A 16,334-nucleotide genomic window follows, 5' to 3' on the forward strand; every position below is an offset into this window, starting at 1 on the left:
GATGATGCTAGTTGAAAATTAAGAAGAGAATCAAGAAATGATGTCACAATATATCTCCATTTATTTGGGCGCCATTACTTCGGTCCTATAAATATTTCACATTTCCTAGATTTTCTTTTCTTGTAGAATGTAGGGAGAGTGAGAGAGAAGGGGAGAGAGATAAATATATAGGGAGAGGGAAGAGAGAGGGAGAGGAGAGGCAGAGGGAGATAGCTAGAGGGGGAGAGAGAGGCAGAGGGAGGGAGGGAGGGAGAGAGAGAGAGAGAGAGAGAGAGAGAGAGAGAGAGAGAGTAAAACAAGAAACAATCAGCGCATACTAATGGGGGATTCAGATTCTTTTATTTCTACTCTTGATCATCAAGCCAGCAGTTCAGATGATGAAAAAGAAGGTGAAGAAGAGAAACAAATGCATATGTTTGGATACCCATGTGATGAAGATGATGATGAATATATTCAAGTATTGTTACGTCGAGAACTCACAAGCCAATCTTCTTTGTTGATTAGTAGCGGGGACTGGATTACGAGTGCTCGACTATATTCGATCAAATGGATCTTCAAGGTTAGTTTTCTCACGTCGATTAATCTGTTTTTCTATTACAAATGTCGTATCCAGTGCACAAGGCTTCAGGCAACTGACAGTTTTGCGAATGACTAATTATATTGCATTGTTGTATAACAGGCAGTAACATTAATGGGGCTCCAACTTCATACAGCTTACTTATCAGTGGTTTGCTTTGATAAATTTCTTTCCCTGAGAATGATAGATGTAAGTCACATAAACATCAATAGATATATCTAATTCCATGAAATTAGTGATTTATGGAGTTTTATCGTACCAGCATTAATGCACCATATCCCATGTGATTTCGGTTATTTATTATCAATTTGGAATGGATTGCTTATGAAAATATTTGATTGTCTTTTATGGTATTTTGTAGAATGAGAAATATTGGGCTGTTAGATTATTATCGGTGGCTTGTTTATCTATTGCGGCAAAGATGGAGGAATGTAAGGTTCCTTTGCTTGCTGAATTTCCAATGAAAGATTATAACTTCGAGAGCAAAACGATACAGAGTATGGAGCTTTTTGTATTGAATACATTGGAATGGAAAGTGAACTTCATCACTCCTTTTCACTATCTTCACTATTTCATTTCTAAATTTTGGAACAAGAATTAGGCAAGAAATGTGGTACCAATCCATCTGATATATGCAATAGTCAAAGGTAATTAAAATTCATATATTTAGGTTCATTTTTGTTTATACACATTGTACATGTATTGATATCAATGTTTTATATTGTGCAGATGTAGATTTAATGAATCAAAGATCATCTGCCATAGCTGCAGCAGCCACATTGTTGTCATTTGACGGGAAACTCACAAGGCACGGTCTAGAAACTAATATCAATACTTTTGCTTATGGGATTCTCGCTATTGTGAGTTTTCATATCTAGAAACTTATCGATTTCTCTGTTTAAAGTTCTTCTAATGAGTTTTATGATCATGCTCTGGACCTCTCCTGATGGCATTTTTATGCAACAGGAGGATGTTTCTCGTTGTTACAGTCGAATGCAGGAGATCAGTGCGGATAAAACTAATGTATTCCCGACTAATCCTGCTTCAAGTTTTACACCAATTAGATTTACAGAGCCAAATGTTTATGAGAATTCTTTGGTTACTTCTGCTATCAACACTAAAAGAAAGAGTCTTGAATTAAGTGAGTGTGATCAAGATTTTGACATGCCTGTTGAGAGACGACGCGGATAGAAAGTTCAATAGTTATTAATAGGAGTTTAGTGACAGCAGTTACTGATTACTTCTTTGAATTTGATATATGATCTCAGATTTGCCAACAATGGATGAAGTGTGGTTCCCCAGTATAGGATTTCAAAAAGCTAGATATTCTTTAGTTTGGTTCTCTGCTAAATATTATTTCTGTTACTTTATTTTTTCACCCTCCACTTTAGATAGGTGCTTATATTTTCTCTATTACTTTATTTGATGGGTGTGCAAGTGATTCTTACTTCTAGGCTTTGGAAATGCTGTGAAAAGGAAGGCAATGAGAGGCTTTGATTTTCTTTTTCAGAGGTTGTGAAGCTGTTTTTCATCTACTTGGGTCATTTGATGCATTTGTGTTGCATGTTGGCATTTGATTGGATTTGTAAATGTTTGGGAGAACATTACATTCTTTTCATTTTTTTTCAATTTTGTTATCAGTTTTTTTCTCTTGAGAACGAAATGGATTCATTATCACAATATTTGTTTTCTCTTTATGTTAAGATTTGTGATGGGGTGTTGAGGATTTCTGATTGACCAATTTTATGTAATGGAGATTCTTTTAGTGATTTGAACTTTTAATGGAATATGTATTTATGTACAGTTTGATAGTAAGATTAGTTTGTAGCCTTCAGAAATTCTATAGCTACAGGCAACTTTGCATAAAAGACTTCAGCATAGCACACTTCTAAACATGTTCTGGTGGAAAATAGAACATTAACTGAACATAGATTCATCTGTGAGGCACTATATTAAATTTGACGAAATTCAACCTGTTGTCACCGATACACAGATAGAGCCATACAGGTGTATTAAGCTGAAAGAGTACCGATGAGGGTGCCAGAGTTTTGAATACCACCGGTCCTTGTTATGAAGTTGTGAATGTTGGCGTTGACTTAGAAAACAATGCAACACGATCAGTATAAAGAAGGTAAAAAAGGGTATAAGTGGAGGCCAAACAGAGTTGGAGGGGAGAAAAATAAAGGCCATGGATGCTAGTGAGAAGTAACCAAGCAGTCTTACACTACCTTGAATTACATTGCTATGAACATGAAGCGAACTATGATGAGGCAAATGATTATTTTTACTCGGGATAATAATGGACTCGACGATCATCCAATGCAGTAGAGAAAAAATGATATATGCCATCTTCATGATTCTTGGATGCGTGTCAAAGGGAGAGTGAGGCATTAATTGTAGAATACTGAGAAGTGCCGAAATAAAGAAGGCAATAGATGCCTGTTGGTGGTGGAATGGTGAGTAATTGTTGTACTCTGAAGTTGTAGTGGCGTGTACCAGGCTAAATAGCAATGAAAAATTATCGATTGTGATCGATTGAGGTGATATGTTAGAGGCCATTGAATGAGTGCAATTGAGCTACCCATAGCTGATGCTGGTCTTCAAAATCCTGAAAGAACCTTATTCTTAGAGGCTAGAGCAGAACTAATATATAAACCTACAAAATGATTTTTGATGGGTGTGCAAGTGATGCTTACTACTAGGCTTTGGAAATGCTGTGAAACGGAAGGCAATGAGAGGCTTTGAGTTTCTTTTCAGAGATTGTGAAAAAGATTGGGCCATTTGATTTGATGCATTTGTGTTGCATGTTGGCCTTCATAATTCGATACATCAAAAGCATAATATATCTCTTACAGAATGATAGGGTTGTTTGTGAAAAGTAAGTTACATCTTACACATGATCTAGATTCACAGTTTACAGATTGTCAAAATTAGAGTTATGAATAACGTGTACTGAGAACGTGACCAGTGAGAGACTGTTTTAAGTTTAAGCTTGAACGCGTATCATGGCTGATAATTAAGTAGGCTATAAAACAGATCCTCCAAATTCATGAAACTAACACTGTGTAGCTATGGAAGAACTAGAATGCAACATTAGCTAATCAGCAACAAGTATGAAAACCAAATCATGTATTATTATACCTAGGAAGGTTCAATAGTTACCTGGTTGGTGAGACCTGGCTTTTGTTTCATTCTATGAGAGGAGGCTTTATCCAAGAAAATGAATTTGAACAGAACCTGTACTCTGAACCAAAAACAACTCGAGGTTTTGTGCAAGGCACAAGTAGATCCACATCAAAACTCCTCGAGCAGAAAATTAGGCACCCGTATTCAGAAAACTCTATCATGTTTGCAGCTGAATGTGGTTTCTCGTCATCAATATTTTCTGAATCGTGCAAGCTGCTCACATTAATCCAAACCTTGTTCACCCGATCAAACCTTTTTGTACATGAAATATCACCATAATTAAATATAGACATGAGCTCTCCGTTCATTGTAAACAAATTGTACAGCCGCAAGGCTTTGTTTCCACCTAAACAACCATCTATTGATAAACTTTCGATATTAATTTCCTTCTTAATAACGTTATAAGATGCAACTTTCCCATAGCGAGAGACAATGTAAAAGTCCCCCTCAGTATACATAAGCTTGCAGACATCAGTCGGAAAATTCTGAACTTTTCTAAATGGTCTAATAGTCCATTCTTTATCATCTTTGCGACATGTTGAAACAATGAATTTGTCATAAAAAGACAAATCCAAGAGTATGAAGACACAATCCGCAGATTCAGGATCCGAAGAAAAGGATAGTTCAAAATGCCGAAGCAAAGGATCTGAGCAGGGAGGAAGTTGTTTGAGTGTTTTGGTTAAAGGAGAGAATAAAATAAAGTACATCTGAGGACAACGAGCTACCTCTATATTCATAATGGATATAAATAACCAGTTAATTTTGCAAAAGATCTTCATATGCGAATGATTATAAAGAGTAGGAATACTCAACTCACTCAAGGATATTGTATGTACTGAAATCGGGTAGTGAATTGAATGACATGGCGCATAGAGACGTACTTCCAGCGTACTGTTGGATTGTCGAAATCTCTGATCAACCTGCACAAACCATGATAAGAGTGATGCGCCTTCAAGGCCCTCTGCCTTGAAAACTGCATGAGGTTTAATAATGGGATATACATGGCGCCAGGACTTGCAAACTGCGCGAAAACGAGCCTGATCGGTAGGACAGAGTCTGCCCATGATGTCTCCTAATAAATCTGAACAAAGTTCGGACCATGAGTCTGCTCTCATCAATTCTGCTTTTCTGTCTATTTTATTTGGCTTAATTCGCTGCATGTTGTATCTTCTTTGCTCTTACACAACCAATACTCTTGTTTGACATAAACCCCTATTGATGCTCTTGTTTATTGATGTTCTTCTAGAGTTATAGTCTTATAGTCTCAGGATTACATGCCCGTCAGGTCTAACTCCTATTGCAAATAGAGATTCGAATCTAAATTTTATTCGAGATGAGATTTTAAAACTCTCTGGTAATCGAATTAGTATGTTTAGTTTTTAGAGTAAATTATACTTTGCAGCCCTTATAAATATTCACTTTTTCAATTTGATCTTAAACTTTTAATATTGGCAGAATGCATCCCTCAAATTTTAATTTCCTTTCATATCGCACCTCTTTTAACAATTTTTAAGGGTAAAATCGGAATAATTCTTTTCATGTTTATATTATTACAATGTGCACCCCGTATTTATAATATTGTAACAGATTACCCCACGATTTTAACTTCGACTCGTTTCAAAAATATATAAATTTATATGATAATATTAGATAATATTTTTTTACTTAAAAAATAATTAAAATATAAACATTCTCTATTAAATCTGAATTGAAATCACAAATAAGTCTTTTATTCAAATCAATTTAATTTAAATACTATGCAGATAATTTTAAATCATATATATTTTTAAATAATAATATCAAAAGATATCTATTTATCAAATATATGTGTCTAGGTTTTGATATCACTTTCTGACACAATCTTAATAATTTATAATTTCTTATTTTTGTTTAATATTTTTATAATAAATCTCTATTAAAACTATATGTTTCCTAATTTTTCAAATTTTTTCGTGTTACTAAATACTTCTTTTGATTCACGTTCTTATGTTTATTTTTAAAATAAATTAGCTTCAAAATATGTACCAAATTAAAAACTCGTAAAATGCATGCAATGTTATTGGACATTTTTTTTCTCAGAATCCACTGAACTATACTACACAAACCAAAATTTTTTATTTTATTCGGTTTGGTTTGGATTTCATAATATAATAATCTATTAAAAATCATCGAATTTTATGTTTATGTTTGGGTACAAGATTTCGTTAATTTTATAGCATTTGGTTTTGATTTGGATCGTTTTTATAAAGTTAATTTTGGATTTTTGTTTACTTTTTTTTAAAAAAAAATCACATTCGACCCTAGCTAGTTTGTGTGTTATATGTTTTGTTTTTTAATTTAATTTTTAATATATATATTTATGAATTTCAAAAGTTATGAAAATTTAAAATAAAGTATAAATTATAAAACTATATATGATGCATATTGTCATGACAATAACGGTTATTTTGGACAAAAAATATTAAAAGGGTACAATATGAAGTGAAATTTAAAATTAAGGGATGTATTCTCCCAAAATTAAAAGTTTAAGATAAAACTGAAAAAATGAATATTTATAAGGGGTGTAAAGTGTCATTTACTCTAGTTTTTATAAGAAAAGTTGGGACAACAACCGGATTTAGTAATTTAAATCCAAATTCAAAATATTTAGGATTTTTAAATTCAATTTAAATTCAATTTCAAATTCAAATCTAAAACTCAATATTTAAATCCAAAATCTTTCAACTAAAATTAAAAATATTAAATTGAGTACAGGAAGTACACAATCAAATGTAACATATTGTATGCACATTGACTAACATAGTGAAATCGAAGTTAGGTCAAAAAGTAATTACAGTCTATACTTATGTGATGCACGATTGCGTGAAATAAATTTTAGAGGTTTTTTGATAAATAAATAAGAAAAAGTAAAATTTTGCAAATTTATTATTGATTTTTAAAAGAATTTGCAAATATACTATTTTTTTTTAAAAAAGTTACAAAAATACGGACATATTAATTAGGGCAGTTAATCAGTTATCATTTAACCTCTTTTATCACTTTTTTCTGAACAAATCTTCTTAATCCTCTCTCTCAACAACTTCGAAGCAACACAGCATCAAAACTTCAGAGAATTCATCACCGGAAAGTATCTGAGGTATGTTGAAATCACTAATTAATTGTTAAAATTACTTTCAAACAATCAGATCTAACAATTCGAAATAGTAATTCTTCAAATAATAATGTTGTTGAGTTGTTTAACAGTATTACGATCTAAAAGTAGAGGTTGTTATCATTGTTATGAATTTATTTTAGTATATATATTTGACACCGATGACTTGTAGTTGATTTATGATTCTTCGTACTCTGTTTTAAGTTGATCTATGTTTTATTTTGATTTTAATATGCTAGCAGTAATATACTATAGATTGTTATAGATGCTATTCGTTGATTTTAGTAGCAGATTTGTGAAAAGTGAATTGTGTTTGGTTTTATGTTTTTATTTTGATTTTGAGACTTTACAAGCCATATCATACAGGCAATTATAGATGAATTCAATTGATTTTGGTAGACACACTTGTCGATAGTGACATGTGGTTGATTTTCTGTTTTAAAATGATTTTGACGTGTTTCGATCCATAATGTAGAGTCTGTTACATATGATTTCAGTTGATTTTGATATTGAATTATAGTTGATTCTGTATTTTATTTTCATTTTTAAACTTTACGAACCATATCATATAGGCTATTATAGATGAATTCAGTTGATTGTAGTAGACAAATTTGTCAGTAGTGGCTTGTGGTTGATTTTCTGGTTTAATTTCATTTTGACGTGTTACGATCCAAGCGTAGAGGTTGTTATATATGATTTTAGTTGATTTAAGTAGCAAATTTTGTCGATAGTGACTTGGAGTTGATTTTGAATTTTGAGTTGACTTTGAGTTGTTACAAACCATATCGTAAAGAAAGTTAAAGCTGAATAAAGTTGATTTTGGTATACATATTTGTCGATAGTGACTTGTGGTTGATTTTCTGTTTTAAGTTGATTTTGTCGTGTTATGATCCATAGAATAGAGGCTGTTATATATTATTTTATTTGATTTTGGTAGCAGAGTTTTCGATAGAGAATTGGAGTTGATTCTCTATTTAAATTTGAATTTCATGTTTTACGAACCATATCGTAGATTCTGAAATAGTTTGATTTGTTTTTAGTATACATATTTCCCAATAGTGACTTGTATTGGATTTTATGGTTTAAGTTGATTTTGATGTTTTATGATACACGTATTAATTCCTGACATGTTATTTTATTATAGGAATGAACAATGTTCCTGTTATCATACAACATAATGGATGCTCGGATGATAATAGAAGATATATAAATTTTTCAAGTTTTTGGTTTGCTCATTCCGACTGATTGCAACTTTAAAACATTGGTCGCTTTGATAGCCAAAGAACTAAAGATTCAAACGGATTTGACATTACTGAAATTGGAATATCAAGTAAAAGATGGTTATCCAACTTTGAATATAGTTGATGATCAGCATGTGAGATTTTATATGGAGCTCAAGAAAAAAGAAGTTGATTTTACAACGTATCCTCTATGCATAAGTACGAAAAATAAAAAATTTCAAATGTATGTGGCTTCAAATCGAAGTGAATTGACAGGAAACAATTTGGCTATAGAACTTGGAAATATAGAAGGGGTCTTTTCAAATTTATCTTACAACAGAGGTGAAGAAACAAGTAAAGATAGTGTTGGTGATTATGTTGATTTTGTTGAGCAAATATCTGTCGATTTGATGGAGATGTCACCTGAAGAAACTAAAGATAATGATGTATTAGAAATTTGCAGGGATGAAGAGGTTAACAACAGCTGCATTGAAGAGTTGTCGATGTTGTAAATATATAGAGATAAAAAACTTTGCAGATGGTTTTAAGCCTGTACGCTATAAAGAATAACTTTCAGTATAGGGTGAAGAAGACTTGCACAAATGAGTACTTTGTCATATGTGTTGACCAAAATTGCAAGTGGTTGCTTCGAGCATCTCGGAATGGGAAAACGGATCAGTTTATAATTAGGAAGCTATTCAACAATCATACTTGTGATTTGGAGATAAGGTTTAAGAATCAAAGGCAAGCAACAACAAGTGTTATAGCAAATGTTATTAAACACAAGTTCAGCAACATTAAAACAAGATATAGTGTTGCGGATATAATCAGAGATATGAAACATGATCACAATATGGAAGTGAAGTATAACAAAGCTTGGAGATCAAAAGAAAGGGCTCTAGAAATTACAAGAGGAAATGTAACTGAATCATTTACTGAACTATATTCTTACCTGTACATGTTGTTTACTTCAAATGCGGGTTCAGTAATAGAATTGCAACTGACTGAAAATAGTTGTTTCCTCTACGTATTTGTTGCTTTGAATTTTTCAATGAAAGGATGGAAATATTGCACCCCTGTTGTAGTGGTTGATGGAACATTTCTAAAATCAACTTATGGAGGTACCTTGTTAGTTGCAGCAACTGAAGATGCAGGGGCAAAATATTTCCACTCGCATTTGCTGTAGTTGATTCGGAGAATGATAAGGCATGGGAATGGTTTTTTGGAAAGTTCAGAAAAGCATATGGTAGTAGGGAGGATATGATTATCGTATCAGACCGACATGAAAGCATCATCAAAGGAGCAAATAAAGTATACCCCGAAGTACCAAATGTATTTTGCGTCTTTCATCTTCTTAGAAACAGTAAAGGCAAACTTAAGAAGAATTTAAAGAAAATAAAGGATGAATTCCTCTCTGCGGCAAATGCCTACACTTTGAAAAAGTTTGAGTACCACATGCAAGAACTACAGAAAGTTGATGACATAGTGCATGACTTTTTACAAGAGGTTTGGTATGAAAAATGGTCAAAAGTGTATTCACCAAATAACAGATACTCAAACATGACATCCAATCTTGCAGAATCTTTGAATTCAGTAACAATGTCAATCAGAGAGTTACCGATTTGTACGATGTTAGAAAGTTTGCGAGCATTGTTGCAGAAATGGAGTTGGAGAAACAGGAATGAAGCAATTGCAACTTCCACAAAATAAACAAAGAAATATGAAGAAATCTTGAAGAAAAATTACCTATGTTCTCTGGATTTAACTGTGAGTTATTTAAAACATATTTACTACAACTTTCTGTTTGAAAATTTTAAATTAGATTGACTATATTGGAAAAAATTAATAGGTTTATCCAACAACTCATATATTGTTTGAAGTAATCAAGGGTGAAAGAAAGAATGTAGTTGATCTCAATGCAAGAACTTGTACGTGCAAAAGGTATATATATGTATTTTTTCTGAATAGCTAACTTCTTACAATTTATATATCTTACATTAATAAATTTTATGAATAATCTGATCAATTTGTAGATTCCAGATAGATCAAATTCCATGTGCCCATGCTATTGCTGTCTTTCAGAAATGTAATCTGGATACTTATACAACTACTGTTCGCCTTATTTCAAGAAGGAAAATATGGTTGATGCATATAAAGAAACTGTTTATCCAGTCAGGAACAAAGATAATTGGATAGTACCAGACAATGTAAGCTCATTGATAGTCTATCCTCCAGAAGGAAAAATTCGAGTTGGTAGACCAAAAAAAAGAAGATGCAAAGCTTTTTGGGAGAGAAAGACAAATTCATTCAAACAAATGAAATGTGGGAAATGTAATCAAACTGGACATAATTGGAGAACATGTCGAAACCCAATGAAGAATTAGTTGTTTATGGGTGTTACATTGTTTATGGTTGCCACAATGTATTGAAATTACATTTGATTTGATTTGTATATGGATTAAATATTACTATATTTGACTGTTATTTGACATTTGCAAATATTTCGTTGTATTCAAAACTAGTATCGTGTAATATTTTGGAAAGTTTTTTTTAAACCGGTGTATCGTCTCGGACTGCTATTTTAGATGGAAACAATAACTTCTAAAACTATTAAATCTATTAAAACTGACAACTTAGGCTATTAGTTCAAATTATAACAAATATTGCAACTATATGCAACCATGTGAGTAACTGTGTTATACAATAATCAACTCTTATGCAACAGAATTCAACTTAAATATCCAAATGCAACTAAAATCAACATTGGTGCAACTATATGAACCATTTTTAGCAACTACATTCAACTTATATGTTAGATAAATAATCAAGATAACAACAAAAATCAACTATAATAAAAAGGTGTACGTCTACATTGAACTTTATTCGTATATATATACACCCTAAAATGCAAATTTATTTTTAGATATTTCTAAAACCCAAAAAGGGTACGTGAACCCTAAAATGTTAAAAAATTAAACATTTGCGTTTACATATGGTTCCTAGGGTTTAGGGTCCTAAACCCTAGATAAAATTAGGGTTTAGGCTCTAGGGTTTAGGGCCTAAACCCTACACCCTAAACCCTAAACCCTAAGTCAATGTATTTATTAATTTATTTTAAGATATTTCTAAAACCCAAAAAAGGGTACGTGAACCCTAAAATATTAAAAAATTAAACATTTGCGTTTACGTATGGTTCCTAGGGTTTAGGGCCTAAATCCTAAATTTAATATTTTATTTTTAAAAAATTCTAAAACCCAAAAGGGGTAAATGAACCCTGAAATATTAAAATATTTAAATTACATACAAACTTAAATTGTTAAAGTTTAAAATTAGGTTATACGCTTTCATATTTAAAGAATTAAATGGCAAAAAATGTAACCTTAACTGGTATTTATGGCCTCAAAATGATATAATAGAATATCTAAAAACTACTCGATGGTTCCGTTGGGAGATAGGGGTGTTTCATCAAAACTAGTTTTGTCTAATGTTTTGGATAGTTTTTTTAAAATCCAAACTGATATAGCATTTAAGAGTGATAGTTAAAATGGAACACAGAAGCTCCTAAACTATTAAAAATGTTAAAATTATTATAATTGTTAACTTAGGGATTAAGATCAAGTTGTAACAAATGTTGCACATAAATGTAACCATGTTAGCAATTCTGTTCTACTACAATCAACTACTATGCATCAAAAATCAACTTAAATTTACAATTTCAACAAAAATCAACCTTTATGCAACTATATGCAAAACTATTTGCAACTACAATAAACTAATAATGAATATATTATAAAAACAACTATAATAAAAAATAATGTGGTCAAACAAAAGCTAAAAAACTTTTATTAACTAATTTGGAACTAACTGCAACCAAAAAAATCAACCAAAATTAGCATTAATATTATAAAAATATCCATATGACAGTAGAACTGATCCTCTGTTTAAATGATCCCCTGTTTATGGTGACGATGTTTTCGGATCGAAATAGGGTATTTCACTTTGTTCTTTATTTTATTTTATACTTACATCAATCAAGTGATAGTTTTTGTGCATAATCTGGATTGGTAAATTTGCAGATATTTGTACTACTATTTTTTTCCACTTCAATGAGCCCTTCATGGCTACAAGGTCCAAAAACACTTACAAACGATATAAGACTCGGTTTTGTTCCACTACTTACCATCTCAAAAGATCAATTGCCTTCTTCCCAAAACCATGACTCACATAACTTGAAATCATGAAATTCCATGACACCACATCTCTCCTAACCATTTGATCAAAAATACGACATCCAAGTTCAAGATCACCACATCTTGCATACATGGTCACCAAAGAACTCGTAACAGGTAAAACTGTATCAAGGCCTTTCCGAAGCACATAAGCATGTAGTAACTTCCATTGTTCCAAAGTAGCTAGTGACGTACAAGCTAGAAGAACACTAACTATCATCACTGAATTCGGTAACACATCATCACTCTCTACCATCATTTCTCGAAAAAGCTCTAACGCTTCAAGCGACATACCATTCTTCACAAAACAAGCAATCATTGCGCTCCACAAAATAACACTTCTCTCAGTCATCTCATTAAAAACAATCAACAAAAATTTAAAAATATAAAAAAATAATGAAAATAACACATACTAATACTTTCCAGCAAAATATTGTCTTTTCTAAACATTAGAGTCATACATTCACATAACAAGATCCAAAGTCATGTAATTATGGATAGTCTTTACATTACGAATACTTAAAAGACAAACTAAAAGCTACAAGATAATTTGACAATATAACAATATCAAGTTGCCAATAACAGCTATGCCTTCTTTCCCTTCTTGCTCTTCGGAGATTTCTTTACCATATTTCTCTTTCTCGTTGTAATTTTTCTGCCTTGAGTCCTTTTTGAAATACCCTGTCCATCTTTATCTCCATCGCACTGATCAAGATACTCAGGCTCGCTCTCATATTTATGGATTTCCTTTTCCATTCCATAAGAATAAAAAAAATGCAAGTCTTGTTCTATGAGTAGATATATCAAAGGAAATGTCAGGAAATTCAATATGCCTAACCAAATACTCTGCAATTGAAACCATAAGTACACCGCTATCCCTGGAAAAAAAAGCAAAAGAAATACTAAATTAAACAGATACACATTAAATACAGACAAGGAAAAAACACAAATAATATACAAATAATAATAACTCACATTGAGGATAGACGAGGATATTCATCCTGCATAACTACTCTAAAACAGTCAGTCTTTTCCTTCTCCGTATAACACTTAGCGGAAAAATCAATCTATGTCCTCTCATAAAAGTTGGTTAACAACAAGAAATAAGGAAGTAAGGTAGACAATGGTTGCAGAGCATTTTTCAAAACAACCGACAGACCTTTGCATGATAATGTGTTAGGTACAATTATTCTTCATTCACTAAACTTTAATACAGCAAGAAGCCAATACTTTTGCTCAGATAACCAAATGGGAATCAAAACCACATCAACTGATTTCCAAGGCGTACCAAAAGGCAGTGAATATCCATTCATCATGTCTAAAATGTCTTTTTTTCCACTTATCTTAGTCTGAATATCATCTTCATCTTCTGATATTACAGCAAAAAGAGCAACAAATTTTTTGTGCAACTTGCAATCACTTGAAGTAAATTTTACCTTAAAATATGGACGGAACTTTGACAACTTTCTCAGATAATAAAGAAACACTTCAACATGCAACAAATTAAAATATAAAATCATCATAAACATGAACAATTTAAACTATTAAAACTTAGCAACCTTAATCAACTACTTATGACATTAAAAAAAAGTAGACATTTAAACCAAAAACTAAAGTAGACATTTGAACCAAAAACTAAATAAACATTACTAACACTCACCGATTTTGACAAATTACTGCTGTCATACTCGAGGGTGTGAAACCACGTCTTCTCAGAAATCAATTGCATACCCAATTTAAAGGGAGGACTGATAGTGTTGTCTTCTTTTGAATAAAAATTTTTACTAACAAGAAACAAACCACTATTAGTCATAAAAAACAAGTAATTGATCAAAGAAAAAAAATATATAATTCTTATGTATTTGTCAAGAGAAGTCCTTTATCTAGCCAATTATAGAAATTTATGGTTAACTCCATATGAGGCAAAATTCCAATAGTGTCATCTAGTGGTGAAATGCCTTTTAAAGAATCAACGTCTTTAGGCTCCATGGTCTGTTTTGAACTTGATCCAAAGTGTCGAAGAAATGGAGAACATAAGGAAGCCGGAAGCTTAACTTTTCTTTTTGGCAACGCAGGAGTGATTTCACCCAAGACACTGTTACCAGTCTCACCAGAACTTCGCAGTTGAACAACTTTAGATTTATACTGCAAAGACGCATTAATATATATATATATATATATATATATTACAACATTATACCAAAAAATACAAAGACAATAAAAAAATTAAAATACAAAGTAGTGAAAATGAATGAAAACAAAAAAAAAAAAAGAATAATTACCACTCCCGCATCTTTCATATCAATATCATTTACCATTTTAGAAGCATTTTTAACTGAATCTGTTTTTTCAGAAGGAAGATATACTTCTCCAACTTCACAATCAACCTGAAAATTACTATCATCAACAGTTTCCATAATTAAAACCTTTTCTCCAACCTCACCATCTTTAGCAACTACTTCAACTTCTAATACAATAGCTGGAACCTATAACACATGTGTAAATGTCAAAAAGTGTTTAATATGTTAACATTCAAAAATCAAAAGCAAAAGATATTAAAACTTTTTCGTTTCTTGTTTAGTTACCTTAGAATCTTGCTCTATTTTGTTTATAACACTTTCAATTTTCTCCATTGTGTTGGGAGAAAAGTCATCATAAATAAATTGTCCAGATTCATATAAAACACCTTTTTGCACACCGCCAGTAGAAAAATCTGCTAAGACATTACCGAGTGCATCTTCCGGAACCTGATCATCAACTCTAATCTCCACTCTAGTTTTGCCCTCAACATCAACTCCAATCTCCGCACCAATTTTTCCCTCATCATTATATTTAATCTCCAGTCCAATTTTGGCATCGTTATCAACCGCAATATCAACTCCAATATTGACAGGAAACATACAACTATTATCATGTGCATCATTTTTTTCTATGTCAGGATCATTATTATCAACTACAAACTGCAAACAAATTCAAAATTAATACAACATAAACACAAAATAAGCAACTAAGCAAGAAATAGGAAAAAGTTTGTAAAACATATGTACCTTACTAAGCCAAAAATCACGTAGCTTGGACAATTCTAAGTTAAAATATGAACGCTGATCAGAAATAATACTTTTCAAACTCTTAACCTAGATAACTAGACTTTTCTGACTTGATTCCAGTTTACGCATTTTAATTTCAAGCATATCAACTGCATTGTCATTTTTGCGACAAACTGATGAAGAGGAAGCACCTCGAATTGATGGAGGAACAGTAGAAACAAAGTCATCATCACCAAAAACCGTAGTAGGCGCATTACACCTCACATCCAAATTAGAATCAATGACCAATAACTCATTCAACTGAAGTTCATTAACTTCTTCTGCACTTGGAATAAACTTCTTAATTTCTACCTGTAAATGAGAGAAAAAAATAAAAAAAAATTAGCCAAAATAAATAAAAATCAACCAAAAAAACAAAACTTCAAAAAGGCTTACATCCATTGCATACATGCACAAAGTTCTATACATGTCTTTATCTGTAGCATTATAATCACATGTCCAATTCAAAACACGAGGAATTGAAGCACCATTAAGATCACAATACTTCCCATTCATGTACGGACAACACTCATAGAACCAAATTTGCAATGCATAAGGAAACCCATTCAATCTATAATAGTTTTCTTTCGAAGTAGTATGAGCATTGTTCCTCAAACAATCCAAAGTAAACTTAAAAACTTCTTTACCCCAAGGATAATCATCAAATTGATCACAATCTAGTAAATCAAAATCCCCTTTCGGAATCTGAGTATCAGCATTTGTCGTCAGAAGAAAGTGATGCAGCAAATATACTTTTACAGCCTTTACTGCATCAACATCAGACTTCCACTGTCTATTAAAAAAGGCCTACTTAACAGATGATTTAGTAATTGAGGCAGCACCACCGAAAAAGTTATTAACAAAAGAGTTATCAGTCTTTGAAAA

At 31.9% G+C, this 16,334-nt stretch overlaps 1 protein-coding gene and 1 long non-coding RNA gene across 2 annotated transcripts; one reads left to right on the forward strand and one right to left on the reverse strand.

The window, feature by feature from the left end:
* Positions 1–272: 272 nt before the first annotated feature.
* Positions 273–2,237, forward strand: LOC141717364 (uncharacterized). Its single transcript, XR_012573606.1, has 4 exons — positions 273–559; positions 680–1,224; positions 1,307–1,437; positions 1,544–2,237. It is a non-coding gene; the product is annotated as an uncharacterized LOC141717364 (long non-coding RNA).
* Positions 2,238–3,765: 1,528 nt separating this feature from the next.
* LOC141720225 (uncharacterized) lies at positions 3,766–4,923 on the reverse strand. Its single transcript, XM_074522573.1, has one exon. The coding sequence runs from the start codon at positions 4,921–4,923 to the stop codon at positions 3,766–3,768; it is 1,158 nt and encodes a 385-aa protein (XP_074378674.1).
* Positions 4,924–16,334: the final 11,411 nt, after the last annotated feature.

The sequence above is a fragment of the Apium graveolens genome, chromosome 4 (genome assembly GCF_009905375.1).
Source record: "Apium graveolens cultivar Ventura chromosome 4, ASM990537v1, whole genome shotgun sequence".
In the NCBI taxonomy this organism is placed as follows: domain Eukaryota; kingdom Viridiplantae; phylum Streptophyta; class Magnoliopsida; order Apiales; family Apiaceae; genus Apium; species Apium graveolens.